The sequence below is a fragment of the Anguilla rostrata genome, chromosome 3 (genome assembly GCF_018555375.3).
Source record: "Anguilla rostrata isolate EN2019 chromosome 3, ASM1855537v3, whole genome shotgun sequence".
Classification (NCBI taxonomy): domain Eukaryota; kingdom Metazoa; phylum Chordata; class Actinopteri; order Anguilliformes; family Anguillidae; genus Anguilla; species Anguilla rostrata.
In genome coordinates this window covers 53,324,243-53,351,323 of record NC_057935.1, presented here as the reverse complement: position 1 = coordinate 53,351,323, position 27,081 = coordinate 53,324,243, and the positions used below count along the sequence as shown (strand labels likewise).

The 27,081-nt window shown below is 37.1% G+C and overlaps 1 protein-coding gene across 3 annotated transcripts in view; it reads right to left on the bottom strand.

Annotated features, from left to right (window-relative positions):
* The window catches only part of nlgn3a (neuroligin 3a), a 206,793-nt gene that overhangs the window by 125,378 nt on the left and 54,334 nt on the right, over nt 1-27,081 (bottom strand). Inside the window, exons 2-4 of one of the 3 annotated variants that reach the window (XM_064328187.1) lie at nt 21,385-22,096; nt 19,559-19,618; nt 1,831-1,890 (exon numbers count right to left, since the gene is read on the bottom strand). In XM_064328187.1, coding sequence (XP_064184257.1) covers nt 1,831-1,890; nt 19,559-19,618; nt 21,385-21,862 — 598 coding nt within the window. In that variant the 5' untranslated portion in view covers nt 21,863-22,096. The remainder of the gene's footprint in view (nt 1-1,830; nt 1,891-19,558; nt 19,619-21,384; nt 22,097-27,081) is intronic. The other 2 variants (XM_064328188.1, XM_064328189.1) reach the window with 2 other exon arrangements.

Here is a 27,081-nt window from a genome sequence, read left to right as displayed (position 1 = left end):
TGTTTCATGTAAGTTCAGGTAGCTGCATCATTTATGAAAAACACTTCAGTTAATTCTGAAATGTGTGCACAAAATACCGTATTATATTCTTCCTATTCAGTCATCTCCTGTACAGCTTCAACCCAGCCTAATGCCAGAGACTGTCAGCAAATCTCCTCCAGTAGTTATATTTTACAATGCCCAACTGTGCAGCCTCCTCTGTTCAGTATAAATGTATACATAAGCACAGTGTTTCCCCTTGTAGCAAATGGGAAAAAAAGATAAATAATTTAAAACTGTGCAAAGGGAAACACAGGAAAGAACAACTGACGTGCCCATCATCAGGGAAACATTACACCTCGGAAATCGACCATCCGAGAGTATAGTCACAGTTTTTTATTTTCTTTTCTGAAAGCACAGACAGCTATTGAAATGATAAAAGTTATTTAGCTAGTTACATATTTGCTAACTATCATGTTAAATTCTACATTTTAAGTTTAGGCACCCTTTAGGCTTATTACATGAGTCAATGTCAATAGGACGGAGTGTGGCACAGTGGGTAAGGAACTGCGCTTGTAACCGAAAGGTCGCAGGTTCGATTCCCGGGTAAGGACACTGCCGTTGTACCCTTGAGCAAGGTACTTAACCTGCATTGCTTCAGTATATATCCAGCTGTATAAATGGATACAATGTAAAGTGCTATGTAAAAAAGTTGTGTAAGTCGCTCTGGATAAGAGCGTCTGCTAAATGCCTGTAATGTAATGTAATGTAATGAAATGTTTAAATATGTGGTTCTAAAAAACACGCAATATAGTATGAGCCTGTTGCAGTAAAGAACAACACAATAGTTTCATTATTTACCAGGAATTCTCATATTAAATGACACAAAATCAATAGGTGCACATGTATTTTGTATAAGGTACTGAAAGTTAATGTCATGATATTCTACATTACTGAATATTCAGAAAACAATAAAAATGAACAATCTGGGAGATTTTCTTCAGAGCAGCGGCTTACAATACAGTAAGTTACCCATTAGACATTGCCCAATTTTCCAAGACACTGGCTCTCACCTAGCCTAATTTGAGAGAGGCTTTCCCTTAAAAAAATCCTTTCTGTGCAGCATCCTTTTATTAGATCCCATTGTGTGTGATCAATATAGTGTGGGTTTTAGCAATAAATAAATAAATAACTACATACCTGCTGCTTAGGGGTATGGGAGCTAATTTACTGCAGATTCGAGCACATTCAGGGACTTAGGAGGTAGTCAGAAGTTTACTGCCAAGTCCTTCTTTCTTGTGAAACACTGGTGCAACCCCATTAATCAAACATGGCCGTTTCCCCTCCAGGACTATCCCTATATGCACTTTCAGAAACTTCCAGGCTACTTTTACAGCATCTGATTATGTGGCTTGATACCTGCAAAATGTTTTAATGCAAAAAAATAAAAATATCAGATACATGACCTCCCCAAAAGCATCTACACATCCAATTTTGTGTCCCGGTATCTCCCGAATAAAACAATAACGCTGAGCTGACTTGAGCTCAGTTTAGAGAACAGCACTTTCTATATTCAAAACCAAAAGAAAATATTTCATACTTTTCACATGGCACGTGGATGTTCTATTTTCTGCGACAAACACCAATCACACTCATGAATTAGCCCGATGACTGCATTCATTGATGGAATAGGAACAATTTGGAAAAAATGCAAGATGTGGTGCCTTCAAAATCAGAAAATCAAAACAACCAGACATTCAAGAAAACAGCTTGAGAATAAATAAAATTCAAGAAATAAAAGTCAGCATTTAAAATAAAGACATGCAAGCCTTAAACCACCGCGGAAAATACCTTCATCTTCATCACCATCGTTATCAGACAAATCCTCGCCCTGTTTTTTGGCATGGGCCCCTACAATTGGAAGAAGGGAAGACACAAAAGAACACAAGAAAATTCAAAATAGCATGATTGATAACAAAAAGAGTGGGAAGAGAAGAAATACCAAAGTACAGCAGGATACTGCAGCCTCAAATTAAATTACACCACAAGAGAGAAAAAGCTGTCACAGTAGGCCATTGTGTATTGACATAACAGTTCTGTACCTACAAATGTATGCACAAAGTACTTTATATTAAAGTCAACATATGCATATACCATAATTTATAACAGAAACTAAGCAATTCCATTAAAAAAAAATAAATAAAAAAAAATCTTCCTCAAATATATATTCATACCAGTACATTAAACAAAAATATTTGCACACTTATACAGCTTAAATATATATTAAACAAATAAATAAATATGTTGTACTGGCATCTTTGATTTGAACTTTTCATACATTGATTGTTTACACGTGGGTGTAATCACAGTAATACACTATTTATTAAATGCCACATTAGATAAGATCATCTCTGGGTTGATATTAATGTTACATGTTCTACACTAGAAAAGTTGAAAAGCACATATTGTTGGAAACCGTAAACCCAGCAGCACAGCAAGTTGAATTATTTCAAATAAAAGATACCAATGCTTGCAACACTTCTGATGAAACCCAAAACCACTTATTTTTTTGTCAAGTTAATTAAATAGGTTTCTATTCATGCTAATACATATAATATTAGAATAACATCTGAGTAAATATGTCCCAGCTTATGTCAGTATAGAACAAGGAAGACATTAAACATTAATCTTAAAATGAGCATTGCCTGACATTAAAAACCCGAAGTAAAAAAATAAATAAATAAATAAACTAAACTAAATTTCATCTTTAAAGAATATTCAAAATATTGTTGGTTAAATATTTATATGAACTACAGCTCCTGAAACCAATTCACTTAAGAATGCTTGAATAGTATAGAAAAAAAAAAACATTAAATGAGCATATTAACATTTGAAAATGGTATTAGATAATGATGGTAAAACTTTTTCATTTGAGCACCTTCTATGTTAATTTGGATGAATAACTTTATCTACAGTACAAATGCCTGTTGGAATGCTTTTTTCTAATTTGATTCCTTTTATTTTAAGTTGTTTAGCAGGTACCTTAATGCAGGGGGTCTAAAATGGCTCATTATTTTCATGTTAGGTCCCATGACTGGGATTCTGACACCTCCTCTCAATCCTGACTATGAGGTATTAAAGAGAAAACCAACATAATAAAGTGTCTTAGTAAAGTTCTGGGCCACCACGAGCCACCAGAACAGCTTCAATGCACCTTGGCATAGATTCTACAAGCCCCTGGAACTACTGGAAGGATGGAACACCAACACCATATTGCCTCATTTGGTGTTTTGATGTTGGTGGCAGGGAGCGCTGTCTCACGCCAATCCAAAATCTCCCATAGGTGTTGAGAAGTGGCCATAACATATGATTCACATCATTTTCATACTAATCAAACCATTCAGTGACCCCTCGTGCCCTATGGATAGGGGCATTGTCACCCTGGAAGAGTCCGCTCCAGTCAGGATAGAAACATTTCATCATAAGATAACTAACGTTTGACTAACTTTGTACTGGTTTTTACAGTGACCCTTCCCTCTAAGATGACAAGTGGACCCAAACCATTGTCAGGAAAATGCCCCCCACAGCATAACAGAGCCACCGGACCCACCCATTCTTTAATTTTAACTTTCTTTGTAAAGCAGGTCTATGTACTGCAACCCTACTATAATATCCCTCTCTCTGTAGTTGTCGACAGACTGTTCTTACTGACACAGTCTGATGATGTCCTGCATTGACATTCTCAGTCACCTGAGGAAGAGTTGCCCTTCTGTTTTTCCTAACATATCGCACTAATGCACAAGCATTATGGTCATCGAATATGTGCTTTCGACCACAATTTCCGACCCCATTAACTGATGTCTTCCCCATAGAACTAAATGCAGATGTCACTTTCGTCAATGTTCCGATATCGAAACACTGGCCAGTTAAGCAGTCTTTGTGACTGAAGCTCCTGCCATCCGTGCCCCAATAATGAACCATCTTTCAAAGTCACTTAGATCTTTCCCTCTTACCATCTTGATCCAAAATCGAGGTATTCACAATGGTATCCACAATGCCATTTTAGCATTGTGAATGACAATGGCAATTCCTAAATGTGGAACTGCTGCAGACAGGTCTGATACAGCTAGCATGTCTGCTAATTCACGCTGAGCTGCACTGTCATTTCATATTAATATAAATTTGGATCTGTATTGCATGTTGTTATTTTAATCGAAAATGCTCACATACAATATCCGCTAACGCTCTGAATCACAGACTATCAGTGACAGTTTCAAATAATATCAAATTTTATATGACAAAGTACATTTTCAGAAGTAGCAACTGCTGACAAAATGTAAGATAGTGAAATATTATCTGGTGCCTGAAACTTTTTACTGTATTCATGCACAACTTCTTTTATTGCTGTTTCTTGACAACAAAACAAATACAATGGCCTTATTTAACCTATTGTATCACTTTGAAAAAAAATACTACAACCCTTTGAGAAGAATCCTTGTTACATAGGGAATTTGAAACATTTGCATTCATGAGAAACAGCAAGCATCAAAAGGGAAGTCAAATGGAGAGCGTTTCTGTGTGGGTCTGTTTTGCCTTTGGATGTGTTTGCGACTTACAGCACTTTTTTCTCTCTGTACATCATTTATTTATTTATTTATTTATTTATTATTCATTCATGTTTTTTCTTGCATTGGTCCCAAGTACTGTCCAAAATACATTTGAACTTTCACCCCTCTTTCAACCTGTAAAACAAGTGGCCACATAAGAGGCTTGTGCCCTTGTGTGGACCTGAGACACAGAGCTAGTTTATGTTGGGTGGAGTGGGGTTGGGTGTGTGGGTGTAGTAGGAAAGCCATATTGTATGGAAATTATTAAATGTGCTGCATTGACCCTCTGACAGAATGTCGTTTAAATGCTGTAAATACACAAGAATCATCTGTGTGGACAGTTGCTGTGTTCACTGAATATCAAGTATTTTTGATTCAGTCCGAAAATGACTCAGGGCGGCAATAAGATGACAAAGTTAAATAATACGCAGGTCAGAAGAGTCAACAGGGTTGTGTTGTTAAATATGCTTAATATTTGACAGCACATTCAACTGAGATATTCTTGCATGCGCCTCTAGTCCATGTTTTCTATTGCCTTCACTCTTGCATTTTCTCTGACATTGAAAATGCTGCAATTCCAATTAATTTCTATCCATCCATGTTCAATAGAGGTGAGGTTAACAAACAGCTTACAGAGGACACATTGGAAGAATGACTGAAAATACTACTAAGAAGGTTCAGGAGACTGTAATCCTTTGGTAAAGGACAGCCAAAACTCATAGAGCCTCAGCTGCCCAAGCATAAAATGTCTTGCAGCCAATGTTATTATAGTTTTTTTTTTTTTTATGAGGAGAAAAAGGACAGCTCTTACACAGTGATGGAGCAGCAATGGAGCAATCAAATCAAGCCCCCTCCTCCATTTGTTCCGTCATCAAAAGCAAGACTACAGAAATAGGATACAGCAAGAGCACAAGCTGACAGGCAAATAAAAATGGCTCTATCACACAGTCAAAGCCCCTTTCCAAAGCCCCTTCTCCGAGTCTCCATACAGAACCACAGGCTGAGGTACACTGGCCGAGCAAGCAGTTTCACTAAGTAATAACATGGGGATTACTTTGGAAAACACAGAACAGATCTCTCAGAAGAAAATATACGTTATTTTTTTTTCCACTAAAGCTGACTTCAATATGAGACAAAACTGCTAGATAATTGGCAATCTTTAGTAGTATAAATGTAATCAAGACAGCAGAGTCTTAATATGCCACTCAAGTACCCCGGAGGAACACTTTTCCTGTTTTTCTCTGTCAGCTGATGACACAATACTTTTCAGTTTCGCAGTTTCGCTGCGCAAAAGCCTTATCCAGGGCAAAATCTTAATTGCATCATCAGGTAAAATCAAGGGATACATTCATGTAAACTGAGCTCTGAGTGTAGTGGGACATCTTTCCCAGATAAGTAAGATCTTGCTTTTTCTTATGAAGCATTAGCTTCCACTGGCTGTGGTTTGCTGTCACTAGCACTGCCATCCATGGCATGTTGTACAAAACAGCTCTTTATCAAAAACAAGGGACCTTGTCTTTGTACCCTACCCGCTTGATACGGGCGCAGCTTGTTTGTGGTCTGGCCGCAGCTCTTCGGTGCACCACTTTTCCTCTCACAGTTCCATAGACCCAACACCAGCCAGGGCTGGACATAGTCAGCTGTCTCAAGCCATTTCCACACTGCTTAGACAGTGCCTAACAGACTGGGATGGCAAAGTCGCTTTCCTGGCTCTGGCACAAAGAGGCGATTCCCCTTAAAAATGTGGCCGTATTTTGAGTCTAATTGAACAATCTGTCCTTTTTCTGTCATAGAAAGCATTGCAGGGACACAAGAGTTTATGGGCCTTAGTTTAAGGACACGGAGTTGGCAAACAAAAGTACTAGCACAGATAAAAAATGACAGAATTGGAAAACTGTTAAAAGAGTGTTTCTTCAAGACGGAATTGTTTGCTCTTGTGTCACCGGACATAAAATGCATCTTGAATCATCACTTGGACTAAGGAACCCTCTCTGTGAAATGGGCACTGCTATTAACTTATTGATCTGCCTATATACACATTGCTTGCGTGATTGCGCACATTGTGAGGTTTGATTTTTAATTATTACATGTTGTATATGTGCAGTTTGAAATATTGTATTTACCAATATACTTTTTACCGTCGCAAATATACCACAGAACACTTGTAGAACAAGCATATTGAACACATTGTATATTTTGATCAGATTTGTATGTGATATTGTAAAAGTAGCTATTACTGTAGATGTATCTGAAAATCATGTCATATTCACCTATATGAAGTATTGTGGTGTAGTCGGTACATATTTCGGATTGTGTAAAGAACAGGTTTTCTATGCATCAATCTTAAGACCATTAAAGCCCTAAAGTGTCATACATTTGCACCAATGAAAATCACCTGAGATGACTGATCCAGCCCCCATTTTGTCCACTCCAAAATACCAAGCCTTGTGCTAACCAACTGTATTTGCCCTCACGTCACAGACATCCTGCATTGCCATACGGGCAAATATATCAGTACATTAAAAATATATTATTCCATCTCACTCAACTGCAGGTGGGAATTCCCTTTAGAAATAGGCTGCATTTATTGAAGAGCACTGCATGTGAACTGTATGAGATACAGTATCAGTACTACTCCCACAAAATTTAATTCAACACATCCATAGATGTGATTGTATTTCCCCTGAAGTGGCATAAATGGTATCTGAATTGAAGCGTAATAAGAGTAAGGTGGGAATATTCCATGATTACTCACCCCGCCCTCCACTCTGATTGTGTATTTGTGTCCACCAAGTAAAATACTACAGCTGCAACTGAGGGCCAGATGCTAAACTCACATCCTCTATTCATGGAGCGGTTAACAAAACTATACTGAATGCTCACCATATAACATGAAAGATTTTACATCGACATGTTTCGATTGTTGCTCATAGTGTAAATGCCAATAGCTGTTAGTAGCACCAGAGAACTGGATTTAAAAAAACAAAAGGTTCAGGTTCAAATCCCATGAACCTGTCTCACTGGTATTTTACCTCAACTGGATCAGTAAATATCCAGCTGTATGAATAGATGGTGTGCAATATACAGTGTAAGGCTCAACATGTCATTTTGAATTTGGGCCTCTGTGATGAAAATAAATAAATAAATGTTATTCCATTGCACTGTACCAAAAACAAACTCTTCAATTTTTGTACATTATTTTGTATCTAAAGATTAGATTGTAAATAACACTTCATAAATATTATGGAAGCATTTCAAATGAAGTTTCAAATTCAAATCATAACAGCAACATGATATCAGTGCAACCTAAAATGAATTCTTATTCATATAGGATTACATGTTTCGTCTGTGGTTTGAGTCTCAAAGCATTTCCATATTCTTGTGCTGGCACAGTAAAATATGAATAATGAATTCATCAAATTAACTGACCCATCTGAATGGGAACGCAAAGGTATATTACACAAGGGAGAGAATGAAAATCACCTCTCACCTTCTAAACAAAGCCAGGAATAATGTGGAAACCAGATGCTATCCGAGTAAAATGAAGCACACTCATTTTTGGTGAGCTTCAGGAAGACCAAAGAAACGGGAATGGACCCTGTTTCCAGATAACGAAGGAATCTATGCTTTTATGATGGGTAGCTGTGCCATCGTAGCTAACTTGAAAATATGAATGAGCGTTACTGAATTTAACTGAATTACGTCTAAATTGCGTATTTGCAATTTCTAAATCAATCGATGAAGAAGCTACAATACTAGCCATCATTCAAGGATCAAGACATTTCTTATGTGTTTGAGTCATTGTCTCAGTTATTGACTTGGGAGAGATGCAATTATGAAAGTACGATTTAAAAACACATGTAATGTTAGGGTTTGGGAAATACATAGTCTAATAGTGATTGATCTTAGGGTACTAATGGTGATCTAAATGGTTTTGGAAAATGGGGTTCTGGAGTTTTGACAAACCAAAGTGGTAGCGTTCTAATATAATATCTGGTCACGAAAACAAAATAAAAATCAGTGTTCATAAAACAGCTCATTAGTTATCTGCTGGTGGATTGTTGGGAGTTGGAACTAAATTAACTGGGACTGAAAGCATCCAACATGTTGTAGTACCGTTGAAAAAGATTTAAACAACTTCACTCATCTGTAGGCAAAAATCAAATTGAATAATAATAATAATATATAATGATGCAGGAACAAGGATTCATGCAGTAAACAAGTATAAACCAACATGTTCCCGGTGTAAATGTCCCTACCAAAAAAAAAAGAGAGATTTTAATTGCAGTTGCATAAATCAGTATTTTTGCAAGCATGATTTGCATAAAATTAAGGAGGAATTCACCACCTGATAAGGTAGTATTAAAAAGTACTGCAAACTGCAGTTTGTTTATTACTGTCTTCAAATAAATAAAAAAAACATGATTATACATCAGTCTTACCTCATTAAAGTAAAATCAACTCCCATACAAAATGATCATTTAAATGCACTTGTAATTTAAGTTCAGATGAGATATGTTTGTAGCATGAAAACACAACCATTTCAAAAAATATCTGTAACAAAGTACCATCAGATCTAATCTCGCAGATATGAAATATGATTATGAATGTTATCCATCAAAACCTCCAAGATTATACATACTGACAATATGTAAACCTTACCATCAGCACTGGTGGCGATTTGATGACAAAAACGAGTTATTTTTAAAAATGCATTTTTTTTTTTACTTTTATGCATACTTGATGTCCATGTAACACACTGACTTCCTTTCAAAACATAACATCCAAACTTCGACCATACCATGACAAACATATACTGTATTGACAATTTAAAATATAGATATAATATGTATAATATATTTTGCTTTACTTATTACGCAATTGCATATTCACCTGAAATAATTTCACCCCCTTACCAATAATTAATCAATTCAATTCAGCTGTGTTTTAAATTATAAAACTGGCCTAGAGATGCCGCATTTTTCATCAGACACTAGCTCTCCTTAAATCTAGTCTTCTTCCAGAGATAGACTGCATTGTTATTTATGCAAGTTCCATCACTACCAGCACACAAGTAGCCACATAAACAAGAATCCTGTATTCAATAGCTGAAGCTAATTCCCTCACTTAAGCCCTGGTCACATTTGGAACAGAAATAATATCCATAAACATAATATGTTTCAATACAGTCACCAGAGAATGTTATCATTCGACACACCTGCCAATCAAATCCGTTTTTTGGGCACTCTCTTTCAAGAGGGAAAGCAAGCAGAGAGCCACATAGGACAGAGAGAATTAATAAAAAAAGGATAAGTTCCTTCTGTGCCTACAAACTGAACAGTTAGAAAGATAGTGTCCCCTCTAGGTTTCAGCATGCCTTCTAACTACAGATATCTGTAAAGACTGAACCAACAAGCTGCTAACCACTAATTACCAGGAGATTGCCTATTGCTTCTCATAAGTCCCTTTTGTCTAAGCAACTTGCAGCAAGATTTATTTCTATAACATACACTTTCCGTTTTTCCTCTCCTAATGTTAAATCGCGCACCTTCTGTTTGATTAATACAACTGTGGGATTGCCTCAATTTCAAAACAATTATTTATTCATTGCCAGTACTTCTCATTGAAACAAATGCTACAAATAATGCAGAAAATTATGTACAAACACTGCATCAGAATTTCTTGTGTGACTGTCTTTGTTCATTATAACTGAAACAATTTCAAAATGTTTTATCGTTGTAGCTATTATTATACTGTAGTTCCAAGGGTGACTAGGACTTTAGCTTGCCACACAACTGCGACTCCATATCCAAAAGTGCATTTACATTGTCTTTCAATTGTGTTACCCATTCAGTACAGCCAAGATCTACAGTGATATCAATTTTCTCCTCTTCATGCAATTGCCAATGTGCAGTGTGCGTGTCTGCTATATTATAATTAGTCACTGGAAATTACAATTGAGCAGGAAAATAAGATGGTTTAACTTAAATGTTGCAATATCCATGAATGCAGATGGGAATGCAGTTACATGCACTGCTTTTTAAAGCTAATGCTACTTCATTAAAAAATGCAGTTATTCCAAGGTTGTTATTTTCCTCTGTATGGTTTGTACTGAATAGAGGTAAAGGGAGCTGGATGGGTCATCTGGGGTGCAGACTGGTACTTACTAGGGCACAGTAGTATTTTAATGGTTTGCTAAATCTGACCTCAAAATGTTGGTGTTTGTGCAAATGCAGGGCACACTAGCAATAACAGAATACTTCATTGCGGTGATTATGAGAAAATAAATGAATGCACTGTGAAGGTACCATGCAGATAACTGGTTACTGCAGTAACTATCATAGAAAAATCCATTACAGAAAACGTAATCACAATACACAGCATGTATTTTTATATTACATTTGCAAAGAGTAAAGCACCTGGGTAAACAGACAATTTAATATACAGCACACTGGCAATAGACAATGATAAATATTTCAAATATACTATTTAGTTTATTCCACTGCCCTGCAATCCTACCAACTTATTTGTAACTTACTTTTAGGTTTGCAAGCTCAAATAAGCTGACAGATTTTTGTACAGTATTTGTTTTAATGGCTGACAAAAGTAGCAAGTTTAAATATGCTACTAGGCCTACAGGCTATTTTGAGAGGTATGCTTTCTCAGGAAGAATAGGTAAAATTGCGTGGAAATTTTGCAAACTACATTCTGTCTGTGCCGGTAAGAATTTTTCTACTCAAAGCTAAGCTACAAATTGAGGGAAAATGCATGCTGTCCCCTGTGTGTCATTTGATTTTCTTTGCATTTATCTTGCATCCATATTATCAAAACTGGAGCTGGCTTGGTAGGATTTTGCCTAAAACTATTTCTGTGGGCCTTTTCTCACAGAACTTCCCCACTTGAACAGAATCAACCATACTGACAAACATAAATGGTATAATAAGCCATTTGCTTTCTAACTAGCATTAGTTAACTGTCAAACATGTTTTAGCGGAGGCTAAAATGCTCAGTTGCTGGTTATCTATCATCTAATGTCAAACACCAAATCTAGGCTAAGCTAAAACAGATAACAGATTATTGTATAATATACATGTGTATATCCTGTAGAGACACAATGTCGCTCTACAAGTTGCTTTGGAGTTACTTGAAGTGTATTTTCTTCCTTTATAAAATATACTTCACATACCCCCGAATGCCCTCTAAAAATAAGTGTAGCCATTGGCAAGTATTCCATTATTCAGACTTATTGGGCTCTGGAACATTGTTCTGCAAGCCTTTTCTTTCATGACTTTACGTGCTCGTGTCTGGCAGTTGGCTTATGTTAGATCAGTGAATTCTGACTGACTCAGATCACTCAGAATCATGCGCAATCATTCCATTCTATACTTTTGATGTTTATCAGGGATGTGATTGAAATTTTTAGCATCACATTGAACATGCGGTTACAGAAATAATGGGAAAAAATAAAACATTTTAACGGACTGGTGCTGTTAGCTAATGCTAACTAGACATTAGCTAGAGCTTTAATGCGCTCAAGAAAGGCAGAACACATTACACCTGTTCTTAAAACATCGTACTAGCTTTCTGTACGATCAAGCATTTTGTTACTTGTTTGTAAGGCACTAAATGGCCTAGTTCCATTATACATTTCACAATTCCTTGTTTAATATAAGACAGCTAGGCCTCTTGGGTCATCACACCTCCTAGTTGTTCCTAAGATAAAATCAAAATATGGCATTTAGTCACTCTGCTTCCAGTTGTTGGAACAGGCTACCTCTTGACCTGAGGTGTGGTGTAAGTCTAAACCTTTATTTTTTCCAGAGCATTTAATTAGAGTCTGCATATCTATTTAGTGTATATTGGCCTATTATTGTTTTATTATTTTATCATTATCATTTTAATTAATACATTTTATTTTCTTTTATTATCATTCTGTGAAGCACATTTATTGTATTCTGCGTACTGTCTTTTTTTTCCTGTGTGTTTTTCACTATTCTGTGAAGCACACTCAGTTGCCTGTGCATGAAATGTGCTATATAAATAAAGTTTGACTTGACTTGGCTAGGCCTCATAGAGTGCAATCAAAGGCTAACAAAATTCTAGCCCTCAGTATTTTTTTTTCTCCATGGCAGAAAAGTAGGAACAGCAAACAACCTGTTTTCTGAGAGAACTGTCTTTTCTTGCTCATGTGCATATACTGCTACATTCTAAATCCCTATTTAGCCATTCGTACATATCGTATATTTGCAAAAACGTAATATGGTTAGCTTAGCTCAAGATCATTCATATCCTTTGGACAACACTTAAGGAATGAACTCCTGAATACAACCCAAAAATGATCAATCAAATTCAAGTCTGAAGACTGAGATGATAACTGCAACTGCAATGGTTAGTTAACCATCTCTTAATTTTCAGTTCATATCATTGGCATTAACTTGTGTGTGTTGGAAAACACTGTCAAGCCATTAGAATTTCTCAGACATTTCTGCATAGTCAACTCTTACTGTCACTAAAACCATCTAAAGCGCAATGGCCTGCAGTTCACTGCCATTTCAGGGTATCCAGATTAGGTAATGGAAAGGAATTTAAAAGTTTCCCCTGAAACCACGATTCATTACTTTGTTTTTTTTGTTTTTTTTAAAAAGAAGAATAATTTCTAATAAACAGAACAGAAAAATGACACTTCTTGATTAAATGGTGCACGCACTCATACAGCTGGCCTAAATTCAGGGGAAAGGATAAAAGAAAAGGACAGGTCTATGGTTCAGGTACTCTCATAGCTGTGTTAAAAACGAACAAGGACTTATCAAGCTCAACCAGCATGCCTTGACTTCTAAGGAAACTAAGCTCCACCCCATTGCTCTGGGATTACTGTGTTATACTTTCTTATGCCCTTGGATTTTGTCTCGAGTAGCCAGAATAGCAGCTAAGCTTGAGATGTCAGGGGGGCACCTTGGGTACTTTTTGGTGCTCAGGTAGAGTGCAACGAGGAAAAGTGTTTCATAATCTTCACAGACAGAACTACTGTAGTTCAGGCTACACATGCGATGCAGAGTGACAGGCATTGCAGTGAGAAATATGAATAAAGTAGCATACAGTTAACTAGTATTCTGTTCATGGGGTTACATTAAAAAAATTCTGCAAACGTGGTTCCTCATGGTGACACCATTCAAGGTTCTTGAAACGGGAAATATTTATATTTTTATAGATATTTTATATATTTCCAACTGAAATTCTTGTTCAGTTTTACCATAGCACACTTTTCAATATGCAACATCATACATCATGATTTATCTTTTCATAATTACATTTTACTAATGCATGTTATCATTTTAAGGCCATTTAAAAATTCACTGTTATATTTTCTCTCTGCAAAGCAAGTATGCAAAGCAAGGTATTAAATCTGCAAAATGCATAAGCCCCACACTTCATACTCAGCATCTGAAACACAAACGGATAGCAGTAGTGATGTTAATAATAGCTAATGCAATTACTGTGGACTGCATGCATTTGCACATCACATACAGCATAATAACTTATTCCGCCATTGCATAGCATACAGTATATGATCTGGCACTATTTCTAAGAGTATAATATCTCTGAGATGTATAATTATAGATGTAGATGTAATTCACATGTTCTAATTTCCATATAGCATTCCAACAGAGCATTCTGAAGTGAAAGACAATGGCATTCAGAAGTAACAAAGCTCAAATGTAAATGTATTACCAACCTAAAAAAAGGGTCACACTTCAGATTTTAACAAGTCTCATTTAAAAATGATCATGATCATTGCAACGTGATGTGAATGCAGTTGCATTGATTTCAACCTCATTGCAATCCATGTCAATAATCATGTAGGATTAGTATAGCATCAATAAAACGTTTCACGGTTTCTGCAGGGTTTTACCTGCGAGACTCTGCTGTTTGTTTTTGAGTTTGTTTAAATATAAAATGCAATAAATAAAGAACAACAACCAATTTAGAAAGAGCAATTGGGGAATCGTGCAGCATTATCCAATATTCACCAGTAGAAAGACAGGAGTAGCAGTAACTGTGAACAACTGAATTAATGGATTTGCTGCTTGGGAATTCCCAGACTCATCTACCATGTTATTTTCCAATAAAAATGTCAATGCATAGACAGAGGATGCAATTTACAGGCAAAAGGAGTCCACACACACAGGAGAAAACTAAAAAATGCTGAATGCAATTATCTATTGTTTTGTTTCTATTGTGTTCCACAATATTAATTTGAAGGAATACTATTTTCTGAGTGTATAAACAGCATGTGACAAAACACCCTCAATATGGTTTTCTTCATTAGATTCAGTGCAAATAAATGCATCCAAACTTTCTGCTTAACCACCATTGCTAAACGCACATTCTTTTCCACATCGGTTACTTTGTTTAACAAAAAATATGCAAAAAGTCAGTTTTTTTTTCTCAGTGACTAGCTGCTGGACTTTCCCTTTATTTGTTCTGTCTTCAAAAAGAAATTACATTTTGTATGTATCCGGGGACTGTAAGAATCAAGATTAACAAGTCATGAAGGTTATGCCTGGATTTAAGAGTGCAGTTTGACTGAATCACTGAACAAAGTCACTGAAAAAGATGACAATAACAAGAGCCCTTTGTTTATTAGATGCACTGTAAAAATAATTCACTGTACTCAAAAAATAAGGCAAGGATTTGCATTGAGGTTTTTCAGTAATTTCAGTAATTAAGTCAACGTTGACATGTCTACAAATTGAATACCAACTAACACAGTTAGTTTACATTGAGATTACAACTAATGAGGTGTTTCTCCATATTTAAAAGTTCAATTACGTTGAACCAACCTAAATATGTTTATATTTATTCTCATATTAAGGTAACCACTCATAAAAAATAAAAATAAAAATTTAAAAAGTCGATTCAACTAGTATTTTTTTCTACTCAATTTTTTTCTAATTCTTGCTTCAATATTTTTTTTTTTTTTGTACAAATGTCCATTTTCTGAGAAATCAAGAAAGAAGTAGTCATTTAGAGGATTTCACCTTTCTTGTTTTATATTGGTCTTTGTAGGTCCATGACACACTACAACAGATCTTGAGTTACATATACATGCAGTTAATGAACACTGTAAGGAACAGACAGGAATTGAACTTAGTTCTATCTGGGTAATAGGTGGCTGTGCTAGCCACTGAGCTTAAGATAAATTCATCAAGGCCCAAATGGAAATCCTGCTTTGATTAGGTGGGGAGTAGTGTAGCGATACGCTCAGTGTGCTGGCTAGCCACTGCGCTGACAGTAAATTCATCTTTAGTGTGGTGGTTAGCTAGCACAGCTGCTTCTCACCCAGGAGAAGCGAGTTCAGTTCCTGCCGGCTCCCTGCCGAGTTCATTAGCTAGATGTATGTTGTCACCAACTTGAGATGTGGAACCACATATCACAGACCTCCAAAGTTGACCAATTAAAAATAAAAAGGAGAAATCATCTAAATCATTGCTTTTTTTCTTGATTTCCCAGAAGTGAAATTTATACAAAAATATTCAAGCAACCATTTGCAAAAGATTTGAGTAGAAATAAATTAAAAGATTACTTGATGATTCAACTAAATGTGCAGTAAAGTTTGTAGTAGAACACTTTTGTTCATATTTTGTTAAATTTCCTTCACATCCCACCAAATATCAATAAATTAAAAAGGTCTAAGAGAAATATCCAATCTCTTTGACTGCCCCAGGCTCTGAAATAAGCCACTCCAAATTTCATTACGCCAGCATCTTAACAACCTGGTCAATTATCCCGCTGTGTGGTCACAGCACCGTCAGAGTACTGAGCAGACAGGGAAGGCGGGGCTACACAGACTAGAACAGACCAGATGTAGCTAACGTTACTGCAGAGGCAGTGCTAAAGATAGACCTCCAAACGATGCAATATGTTTAAAACCTTTAAAAATATTTTTTTTTACTCTGAATTTGACATTAAGACACACAGATAATGAAAGCAAAGACATTTTTCAAGTAAAACAGGATGAAATCCATTAGCTTGTAGCTGTGAAAGCTGCTGAGGTGACTGTGTGACTGATGACAAAATACGGCGACTAAAGTTTCCAAATGATGCAAAACCTTGGTGCTGTCATCTTACATTTAAAAGCTTCAAAACGATATTTTTTGGCATTAGGACATACGGTTTGTGAAAGCCAAGATATTATTTTGCTGAAATAAACATTTTTGACATTGTTTTTTGATTATGATAGAAGTGGTCACATATTTCCTCTCTCTCTAATACTCAGTGTCAGGCAGCATGTGTGCATGTGTTTGGAGGGTGGGGGTTTGGACAGAGAGCTGAGGGGAAGGGATGGAACATTTTAGATTTATCTTGTTCGTTTCACCAAATGTATATACTGCACCTTTATTTCTAATGATTAGTTAGTTCATCTCAGTGAATATGAACATGAATATTTAAGTAGGTTAAACAAAGTTTTTAAATATGGAGGAAACCAACATTGATTGTTCTTAAACTAGCTATGTTAGTCTGAAAATTGATGGGCTCATAGCATTACTGGTAGAAATTGTTTGAGTAGAGGCATATAATTGATTTTTAGAATGTAGCACATAATCTAGATTGAGGCAAAAAAGTCATTCTTCCAGTAACTGACCCAAACAGAGAAGTGCACTAATCTTCACTGGCTTATATTTCTGAGAATCTCAGTCTCAATGTGCACTGAATTAACTATAACCCAAACCCATGGGGAGATTTCCGAGAAGTATAGTGTTTTGCAATGGACTGGCGCAGTTAATAAAGTTTTATGAGGGAAGCCAGCTGTCACAGAAAACACTGAACAGAGATACGGCCTGATCAGCAATGGTTGTTTACATCAAACCTCTTTTATTTTGACACCGTAAATAGACAGAGACAGAGAGAAGAACCAGTGCACTCCCTCGATGTGTCGACAGCACTCAAAGCCCTGTTCTCCACACGGCCCTGAGCTCGAAGACTGGAGCTACTGCATCACATCTAATGATACTATCAGAATAAGAATGATTTACAGTGCCTCTGATGGAGTCAGTGTTATGCCTGGAACCTTCCAGTAAGGCTCTCAGGCTTTCTATAAAATTGCTAGAGTCCAATATAGAGGAAACTGAAGCAGAGGATGCTAACCAGCTGCAATGCTGAACAATACCGGATTCATGGGCAAACTGTACAGGTCTCAGTCCCTACCAACCATTATCATTCTCATAATGTCCGAGGAAGTGAAAGCTCAAATGCTTTTAATACAGAACCAGAAAGTGGTGAACATGGTTTCTAAGCAACAAAACCAGTTTGAGAAAGTAATGCCAATTCAAAATGACAAAAAATGACCTTCGATATCAATTTTCTGTGCTTGTACATAGGGATATTTGAAATAGCCTACTTCAATAAAAATAACATTTTTTCTATATAGATGAAGGTTTTGGTTATTAATTAAAAAAAAAAAAAAAACTCAAGTAGTGCAATTCAAATAAAGGCAAAAAGGAGAAATACTGACACTTAAACAGGAACACTCTCACAGGCACAACCAATATTAAGATACAAAATTGAATATGTTTAATCTCAGAAACTAAGCATGGTAGACACACGTCAAATTATATTGACTTGATTCATTTACTCAATATAAACAGCTGATCTATTTTAAGCATAATCAACTGTGGGGGAATCTAAGGAAAACTTTCTGCAAAAAATGTCCTGCAATTGGAATAAAGTCAAAGGCAAAACTGCCTTCAGCACCAGTCTGTCTCAGATGGAAATTGGTTTACAAAACCCAGAATGTGTGGATCACTGAACCAGGGGAAGGTGGATTCCAGTGATGGAGTCAGGTTTAACTGTTTCTCACAATATCAAGGTCACTGTCACAGGCTTTTGAAACTTCAGCCTTCCCCAGTATGTCCTCAAAATTAATCATACTCATAAAGCTAAAAAACAACAACAAAAAACCACCTACAAAAATTTGCTGAAGTTTGTCTCTCAGTCCAAACAATTCAACACTAGCTAAATAAATAATAAAGAACAACACGCACACACACATATATTACTTACTGTAGTGTGTGAAAATTCTTTTTAAAGAAATGGTGGATGTATACTTGCAATTTAGCCATTTCAAATGCAAAATGCTTTAATGCAAAATGCTTTATGTTTAAACATCCAAAGCATATTATGTATTATGAATAACACCCGTATTTATTTTTTAAAATTATTTTCTGAAAATAACACACAATTGAAAGTTATTTAACTCTCAGAGAAATCTCTACGGCATCCATCTTTATAAATATGTACTGAAAGTATTAAATCTAATTATGCTGCATAATGTTGTGTAAACTGCATGTGCAATGAACATGCAAGCTACATACAAACCAGACTTTTGCAAGAGCAAAACTTTATATTTAATTTGATGCAGCCAGTTTGAAAATGGAAAATTATAAAATGTGAAGTTGCGCGAAGTGGGTTTTTCCACAATTGGCTACCATGCTTTGTTTCTAAATGTAACAGTCAAAATCAAATTTTGTTTTATTATTTTTATTTTTTTTAAATTGAGAGTGAATTAAAACCTAAATTTGACATAGTGAATCAGAACGAACAATGTATCACTGTCCCACATGGACACACACTTACTGTATGCACAAAAAGATAGACAGGCAGACAGACACACACACACATACACGCACACATGTACACGCACGCACACACACACACACGTACACACACGCACACACACGCACACACACATACACACACACGCACACACACATACACACACACGCACACACATGTACACGCGCACACACACAAATACAAACGGAACCAATTCATCTGAACTGCGCGGCTCTGCTCATCCCATTCAGCACGTTAATTTCAGAGTTGATTGATGGAGATTTCTTGCCGTTCTTTTGAGAGGACGTACCAGTCGCTCTCTCCTCTCTGTTTCGCTCCATTTCGGCTTGCTTACATACCTCCTTTTCTACATATTTTCTTGTTGGGTTTTCTGGCACATTCCTTGGATATTCTTTTGACTGTAAAACGAATAAAAGACTACAAAATAACAGGAGGCTCTGGAAAAAACAGATGACACATGCAAACAACTTAACTGACCCACCCCACCCCCCCACCACCACTACCACCACCACAACTCACCCAACAACCCCACCCTGTCAACCTCAGTCAACAAAAACAACAGAACACCTGTCAAGAGAGTAACGGGGGTGTTGGTTGCAGAAATATTCCAAAAGAAATGGTGACAAAGAACACTTTCTGCACCTTGGGACACAAGAAGCCTGCTTTCACATGCACTTCTATGTAAGACCCATTACCATCATGTATATAATAAATTCAAAATGGCCATATTAACAGCAATAAATGTTCATGGCAACAAAAATCCAGGACACTGTTCATGTATGTAGTACAATACAATGTGCAACAATTCAAATATGTGAGTAAGTCATGGAACTGCACATAATCCCAGTTTCTAGTGTATGATGTCTGTTTTTTTTTTTTTTTTTTCATTTACATGAGGAGAAATATTTTTGGTTATTTGTATTTTCAATTTTCAAAAACTTTTGTGTATTTTAGAGTTTGTTTGACTTTATACATCAATCGCCTTAGATTTCATTGGATCACTGTATGATGAAATATCACCAGATGCTGCTTTTAACATTTCACTCAATCATATGTGGCTGACTTCACACATTGTCATATCTAATGAAACACCTGCAGCTCTGGTAGGTGACTATAGGTCATAGGTGTAATTTCCACTGAAGACGCCAGGGAAATGTGACCAGCACTTTCTCAAAAGGCTGCTTTTGTCATAAAATGTATATTATGTTAAAAGTCTTCAGAAAATAACTTGGGCATTAAGGCGGCAGGAGAAGCAACTAGGACCATACAGATTCAATCTCCCTCTGGTAGACTTCATCTACAGTACTTACAATAGTAGGATATACAGAAATGTAGAAACAAAGTATATTTGTTCTTGCAGTATAGTTATGTGCTATCATAAATGTAGGAAATAAATGATGTAAAATGAGCATGACTTTGGAGCTGAAGACAGAACAAACTTGTGAAACAATTATCTATTTAATATTTTTCTTTGAATAAATTTGGTAATGTTAGGGGTAATCCTACCTATTTGAGTCCTGGTGGTGGTTCTACAAAATGTCTACATTGATTCTTGGAATGTTCAATGCAGGGTACAGCACCATGGTGTTAACATACTTCAACACACTAAATCTCTTTCTGCATGTAAGAAACGGTTCAGGCGTTTTTGGTATAGACACTGTACCAACAGGACAGTAAGGGGTCTTACATTGTGTAAACTGATGCCACAGGCCTCCCATGAACCAGACAGAATATTTCACCAACCCTAAAAAAGCATCCTCCTCTGAGCAGGCTAACGGTTACCCCCAGAACATTCCAGACAGTACGAAGAAGATGCAACAAGGCCATCAAGTCCAATTTGTGTTTTGTTTTTGCCTACTTTTTTTTTTTGCCTGATGCTTCTCTGCGTTTTTGATTCATCATTTTTTGTGCTCGACTAATTTTTTTTCTCTTTCTTTTCTGCAATTGTAAACAAAAGAGGAACCCATAACAGTGGCATGAGTGTAGGGGTAGTTGATGAAAAAAAATTTCATGAGAAGATCAAGTCAAGATGGAAGAGATCAACATGAGACACAGACACAGATGCATGCACCAAACAATAGCTCATGCTTCAAACACAATACCAAGGTGACAGGAAGTCTGACTGTAGGCTTTTGGCTTTATCCAGGGTACCCAACAGACTCACCATCCTCAGTTGGAACATAGATGTTTAAATATAAGCAATCCTCATTCTGATCCTGTATGTACGTGGCAACTATATCCAGGTTGAAGGTGAACCATATGGGCATCATTATTTCTGGCACGGCATTATGAATATTCTGAGGGCAGACGGGTGCAAAGTGGGTGGCATTCTTGATCCCTGACCAGGAGGAGGGCGGCTCAGGTGGCATGAAGCGCTTCTCACCCACTGGAGAGGCGGCGTACGGGACTCCCAGGTATTGGTCGACTGGTCCCAGGATCTCACTAGGGAGTGGGACCCTCACACCCCTAAGCTTCCCATATTGTGTGTTCACTGTAGGGTGGAAGTTCTGGCCTCCGACCACAGTGAGGCACCAGCAGAAACTCGCTATCCACAGGGCGGCGCCGCAGCTAGTGCTCGTCCTGGCTCCGCTACAGTCCCGGAGGTGTGCAAGAAGATGGTTTCCCCTCGGTGCAAACCACATGGTCCGTACGAATGACTGCCGCTGTAAGACACCAGCACACACACGAGGGCCCCCTCTGCTAATGCTGTAGGCTCTCAGTCATGGAGTCAGGGCTTTACTAATCCTGTCATTGGCTGTTGTTAAGGGGGAGGTGAGGGGGTGGGGTGGGGTTCACAAAACTGGGCCAAAAATCTCAATCGGGACGAGGTCTCGTCTTCGTTCACGGTCCGGTCCTGCCAGGTCTCTTATCCTGTGCTGCAAAAGGAGGAGACAGGTAAATTAATTACCACTCCCGCAACTGCCAACCAGCTCACTCTCTGTCTTCTTTCACACTCATATTTTTATTGACTTGGAGAGTCCCTTTTCTCTAGTGACATAAAACACAACACATAAATATGACAGTTTTTTCAGCGTTGCCATCAATCAGTACAATCACTGACTCAAAGACTTACTAGGAATGGTCCCATGAGTTATGCATACGCAGCATCTAGCTATGTAAATCACATGATTTAACTTTTTTTCTCAACATTTTTAATAATAATACATCTGTAAACCTCTGAATGCAAAGTTGCTCATATGTCTGTTAGGGCTGTGTATTTATCATGGATTCTATATGGTTCAAGTGTACAGTAAAACAAATACATCAGTAAGTCCAACAGTAAAATCAGTTTGTAACTCTGCTTTGAGAATGGACTATTTTAGAGAACATACTGAAGAATAAAGCCCTTTTATGATTCACATTCAGTCACTCAGAGATACAAGCACCATGTACACTATCTTCCACCAGGCATATGTTAATATATACCCACAGTTAGCTTCTCAGCTCGAGCGTATTGATTGTTTCTCCCCTCCATAGAGATTCAAATATGTGAAGTAATGCATTTGCAATGAGCTCCCTCTTGTCAGTTTTTCTTTTAAAGATCAAATTCACAAATGCTACACATTATAAAGGGCAGAGTATGACAGCCCAGCGAATGCTAATCACTAGGGCACATCGAAAGGAGGTTTCCCAGGTGTGGGAGCGTATCACCTCGGTCACGCAAACTGATCAATTTTCAATTTTTTATGGCTTCGGGATCTCAAGCCCGCCGCGGCAATCTGATGCATTTGAGCAACAAAGGAAAGAAAAGCCAGGGTTTAGCCGTGGATATTGCATTCCAAAAATGACTCTGTGAATGATTTATAATGTATCATCATCTTGTGGTGTCTCACTCGCAGAACCCTCGGAAACGCAATATTAATGTTCCTGAGGGTGCAGTTATCACTCCACAGCACACACCGCCCACTGCGCCCCAACTCCACCAGAGCCCACCGGTAACTACCTCTTCCCCATAAATGCGAGTTCCCTTATCATAAATACACGCTTATAATTCCCCCGAAATGCTAACAGCCTCCCCCCGCCCCGGTCGGATGCTCGCTCTGACGCTCACTAGCTCACAAGGCACGGGAATCGCGGCACAGGTGATCTAGACTGAGACAGACGGAGGGCGCAGGTGCGCGAGCCCCGGCAGGTTGACCCCCCCCGCTCCCCCCTGCTCTCGTCTGATACGGCGCCGCTCCCGAACTGGCACGGAGCGCAACACACACTCACGCGGCGAGAGGCGGCCGAGGCAGTGCCGGCACCTCGAAAACCAGCCGCTTTGTTTCCGTTCTGCTTGCGTTTGGCACTTCACAGAGTACAGCACAGCACACGGGCGGAGAGGGATAAACGCACAGCGGGTAACACTCTGAAGGGTCTGAACTGAAAACCAGCGGCATAAGTAACGTATGTGAGGGCTTGTGTGAACAAAGAAGCTATCTTATAAGTGATTCGCTAAAACAGGAGGATCGGCATTGATAAAACGTAACTAGACATAGATATAAAAGGGGTAAAAACAAGAAAAAGAAAAGTTGCCTTCTACCTTAAAGGTAATATGCAGAAATTGGTGTGAATGATCTTAATGTCTGACCCTAATGTCTGGATATCCAGATAAATTTACTGGATTGAAAATTGAAATTATCTCTTGGTTGGAATATACTAGAGGCCAGCAATATCACCATTTGAAAACATGAGCTCAAGGCGATATAGCTCAAAATTAAAACACTTTCCAAACATTTTGAAATAGGTTTTTTAACCCGAAATAGAAAAAAATATTAGGGCGTGTCAGCAAGAAACAAATAAAATCAAGACCAGCATTTCATCAGTATATTCATTTGTTAGTTCATTTTTTTAACTTCCATTTCCATTTTATACAATGAGCAAACCTCAAAGAGATTTTGAGCAAAGCACTGTTTCCCTCTTTGTGTCTATGAGGTGGACATTAAAAACATCAGAAAACTGCAATACAAATCAGGCATCTATTTTCCACTATTATCTTTATTTTTCTGTATTTGTATTTATTTTAAGCTATAAACTGAAATATCCAAGAAAAAAGACTTAATGCAAGTAGTTCAAAGTGCATTTTTCCCCTTACAGTTTTAATTTTGTAGCATTACGTTCATGTTCTGCAATCCTCAGAAAAGACATACATAATACTGACATACATAATACTGTTGCCTTCCTCAATGCACACACATATACTGTATAAGAGACGCATATTTGGAATAGATAATAAAATCTTGGAGAAGTCGAGAGTGAGTTTACACAAATCTCCGTAAAGATCTGTTTATTTGATTATTCTTGTTGTTTTGGTTGTGCATATATTCTGTAAATATCAAATAATGTAAAACAAATATAATTGATTATTCTTGTTGTTTTGGTTGTGCACATATTCTGTAAATATCAAATAATGTAAAACAAATATAACTGAATAATGATATTGGTATTTGACATTTATATTTCATCACTCATACAAGATGGGGATGTAATTTAACCCATAACAGATTGGCAGCACTCTTTTATAGCAGAGCACTAAAATGAAACTGGTGTCAGTTTTGATCATAGACACATTCCAAAACAGAACAAGCTGGGTAATAGGTCCCCACAGTGAATAAAATCCATAAAAAAATTTTTAGAAGGAAGAAGTAACTCTAAAAAGTACATTAAAGACGATTTTATGACAAGACAAGAGAATAATAAATTGGTTAAATTGATTTAAGAAATTGGATGACATACCGAAGTCCTCGGAAAGTCTCATTTTCGAGCTAATTCTGCTGAACACCCGCATAAGTACTGAATACGTAGAATGTACATCGCTGAGAGCTTCACGTGTGATGAGGTCACAGCTGTACTAACAGCTGACTGTGAAAAGATCAATTTATAAATGACTGTAAAACAGCAGAATGAAGTATTTGAAAAACTTTATAAATCTCACATGAATGAATACGAGGCAATATCATCTTCTAGATATTACACTGAGGCAGTCTAAAAAAGCTAATAACCACTATAATGTGTGGCCAACCATTCAGACTACAAGTCATAGGAGATGTTAAATAACAGATGTACCTTTCTGTAATAATTATGTTTTGGTTACCGCAGAAAATGACAACAAGACTAGTCCACGTTCTTAATCACATGATTCTGAAATGTAGCGTTTATCATTTTAGCTTCAGTAAAAGGAAGCTTATTTTTCAGATGAGAAATTTGTACAAAGGTGGAAATATGTTCAAACACTGTGAGAGAAGAAAGCAATTATTTGTACTGAATTATGCATTCATGGTTTAATTTGTTTCTGGCGTAGTCCCTAGGACAGCATACAATGCCCCGCAATGGTCATACAACATAAGGGATAACCGCATACAATATTGACACAAAACATAACAAAACAACACCAATAAAAAATGGGGTGGGGGGGAAATACAATAATTAAATTACATCAAACAAGAGGATCATTAAAAACAAAACTTAAAACTAATTCTCTGAAAATGATTTCCCCAGATTTACCACATCATATATACACATACGATTAGACTGTCAATGATCTACCTTTACTGACTGATCTACCTATATGACACTTCTGCAACATGTTTGGAGCCCTATTGTTCAAGTGCAGTCCCAAGTTGTGTGTCCCCACCTAATATCTTCTGTCCCAAATGGCAAATATCACCCTCTATCCCAGGAATGAAAAATAAATTATTATTTTTCTTTTGTCGACAAAGACAGTGTTGCCCATGGCTCAGCCAAAGAGTGGGAGGCGTGATACCAGGGGACACATGAGAGAAAATAAATTGAGACGGAGCAGCACGCCACAAGAAATGATGGCGGACTGATTGTTGAGCTACTGCGCTATTTTCAGTGAGAGGAAGGCTTAGAGCACTCTCCGTTTCCCTCTCTGCCCCCCTGCTACCAGAAACGCACTTCTAGCCTCACTTTTACATGGGTTTATGTGCTTTATGACTGTCGGTGAAGTGCATCTTGCTTCATTTCCAAATCACAATTCTGGCTTATTCCTGTTACCACTCTGCCTTTTCGTTTCTACCGTTTATTACAATTATTTCAAACGCACTATTTAATAGATTGATGACATTTACGATAACTGAAGATGGGCATACTGAAATGATTGACATTGGTGTATTAAATAAAATTATTTTTAAAACATTCAGCCTTTAGCCATTCTAAAAGCATGTGGAAGCATTGCCACAACACACATTATTTTGTGATATATAATTCATGTAATTATATAATTCCATATAACATAAACTAATCTCTATATAGATTTGATAAGTGAACAGTTTTTTCTTTAACTGCATCACCTGAGCATTTTTCTGTTAATATATGACTTGTTGAAGTATTAAGTATTAAGTAAGATATTAAGCACACCGTTCAAGCTTGAAACGGTTATCTTCCAAAAACTGTGCCATTATTCCACTATACATATATATTTTAAAAATTCAGTTTTATTACTACAAATAATGTCATCAAAATAGGTGGAACGATGCAATCTTTAGATGAAGTGATGTGGCATATGTTGACATAAATAATTTTCCATGTGAAAAGACCAGAGATAACAGTTTGCAAGATTTAGACACAGATTCACTGTATTGTAGCTTGATGAAATACTTAGGGACAGCATTCTTCCTTAAGTATATTAATTAAATCAAGAATCATTAAATCAAGGGAAAACTAGAAAGTTTGTCAGAGGAAGGGAGCTTTTCTCCGAAATGCATAAGTCTAACCTTCCCTTGATTTAACAATATCTCCTAAGAAGAGTGCTGTCCTTTAGTTTATTTGACAAGCCTTACTGTATGTTTACTTCCATGAACTAAGCATCTTCTCTGTATGGAATAATTATTGTATTTTCCTGAAAGAAGCACCAACATTA